The sequence below is a fragment of the Nicotiana attenuata genome, unplaced genomic scaffold (genome assembly GCF_001879085.1).
Source record: "Nicotiana attenuata strain UT unplaced genomic scaffold, NIATTr2, whole genome shotgun sequence".
Lineage (NCBI taxonomy): Eukaryota > Viridiplantae > Streptophyta > Magnoliopsida > Solanales > Solanaceae > Nicotiana > Nicotiana attenuata.
Genome location: NW_017670903.1, coordinates 197,641 through 199,587, shown reverse-complemented (window position 1 = coordinate 199,587; position 1,947 = coordinate 197,641). Strand labels below are relative to the sequence as shown.

Sequence of the window (1,947 nt, the reverse complement as noted above, 5' to 3'; positions counted from 1 at the left end):
TCATAGATAATTACTCAGTCCAATTCAATAATTAATTATTTAATTTATTAAATTAACAAAATTGTAAAAATGCTGAAATTGACACGCATAATAATTAAGGATAAGTTGGTGCTACCGGGGTCAATTATCAAGCCTGGGAACTCATACATAATTATTCAGTACAATTCAATAATTTTTAATTTAATTCTTTAATCTAACAAAATTCCATCGAGCCTGGAAGGGCATACATAATTATTAAGTCCAATTCAAGAATTTTTAATTTAATTTATTAAACAAATAAATTTCTAAAAAATATTTGGAATGACACACATAATAATTAAGTATAGCTTGGTGCTACCGGGCCTCAAATATCGAGCCTGGAAGCCATTCATAATTATTAAGTCCAATTCAAGAATTTTTAATTTAATTAATTAAATATAGCTTGGTGCTACCGGGCCTCAAATACCGAGCCTAGAAGGGCATACATAATTATTAAGTCCAATTCAAGAATTTTTAATTTAATTTATTAAACAAATAAATTTCTAAAAAATATTGAAAATGACACACATAATAATTAAGGATAGCTTGGTGCTACCGGGCCTCAAATATCGAGCCTCGAACCCATAGATAATTACTCAGTCCAATATTAAAAATAATTATTTAATTTATTAAACTAACACACATATTAATTTTGTTTAAATTATAGTAGACGACATGGCCTTTCCTCCGCCTCCGCATCCTGGACCTGCCGAGGATCAGCTGTTAGTGTTGCAGGGCGACCATAGGTCCTCCTATGTATGGGAGGGACAGCTATCGGAGCAGGCTCTCCGCCCCAGGAGACCTGATGATTTGTGGGAGTTCATCGTGGAGCATCCTTTCCATGCCCGCGTAGTCGCGCGCCTACAGGCTACGGGCTTCTATACTATTTTTGAGCTTGGACGGATGCAGCTTGATTGGTCTCTTATCACGGCGTTGGTAGAGCGGTGGCGACCGGAGACGCACACTTTTCACTTGCCCACTGGAGAGGCCACCATCACGCTGGAGGATGTTCAGGTTTTGTACGGGTTGCGCATAGATGGACTGGCCGTGGCACTACCCCAGTACATTAGATCCATGACGCGTGCACAGTTTTTGGATATGATGGGGCAGTTTACTGGTTATAGACCTCAGGGTGGCGCTGGGGGTAGTCGTGTTCTTTTGTCAGCCATCAGAGATCATATGGCGTTTTTGCACCCTGACATTGCCGGCGAGACGGAGGATCTCCACATTCAGAGGTACACGCGGTTGGCGCTGCTCCTGCTTTTCGGGTGTGTCTTGTTCACGAACACTTCGGGGAGTACTGTGAGTATGCGCTTTCTCCGTCATCTTCAGCAGCTGGATGATTTACCCCAGTACAGCTGGGGTGCTGCTGTTCTCGCATACCTGTATAGGAGCATGTGCCGGGCGAGCATGGGCCCAGCCGTGGACATATGTGGTTTTCTGCCCCTCCTACAGGTGATAACATTTTCGAATACTCTGTTCATTACTCTGAATTCTATATGGTCGAAATGACTCATAAATTTTACATCAACCTTTTATCTTAGGTTTGGGCCTGGCAGCGGATCATGCCGTTGCAGCCACCTCTGCTACCACTTGCGCCTGGTGAGGCTTATTCGTTTCTCCCTCTAGCTTCTAGGTGGATTCTCCGGCGTGGGAACTACCAAGGGAGCGATGCTCATCATAATCTCCCCCTTGTCAGGGATGTGTTAGATATGCTGGTGGACGGACAGGTAAATATGTACCTACACTTGCGAATTATTAATTCAGTTGTGTTGCGCATACTCACTTTTATGTTATTATTTGGTAGTTCATTTGGACGCCATACAACGACGAGTTGCTAGCTCAGTTGCCCGATATTTGCTCAGTCGACAGACTGCTTTGGAGCACCTCCGTCCCGATGATCGTCTTCGATATGGTTGAGTATCATGC

At 42.9% G+C, this 1,947-nt stretch overlaps 1 protein-coding gene across 1 annotated transcript; it reads left to right on the top strand.

Moving 5' to 3' along the window:
* Nucleotides 1-693: 693 nt before the first annotated feature.
* LOC109244371 (serine/threonine-protein phosphatase 7 long form homolog) lies at nt 694-1,530 on the top strand. Its single transcript, XM_019411454.1, has 2 exons — nt 694-954; nt 1,033-1,530. The coding sequence occupies exons 1-2, from the start codon at nt 694-696 to the stop codon at nt 1,528-1,530; spliced, it is 759 nt and encodes a 252-aa protein (XP_019266999.1).
* The last annotated feature ends 417 nt before the right edge of the window (nt 1,531-1,947 follow it).

Excerpts from the sequence above, each read along its gene's own strand:
- LOC109244371 (XM_019411454.1), top strand. The coding sequence starts at position 694 with ATGGCCTTTCCTCCGCCTCCGCATCCTGGACCTGCCGAGGATCAGCTG. Across the intron at positions 955-1,032 it reads GGTCTCTTATCACGGCGTTG|GTTTTGTACGGGTTGCGCAT; the intron begins GTAGAGCGGTGG and ends GAGGATGTTCAG.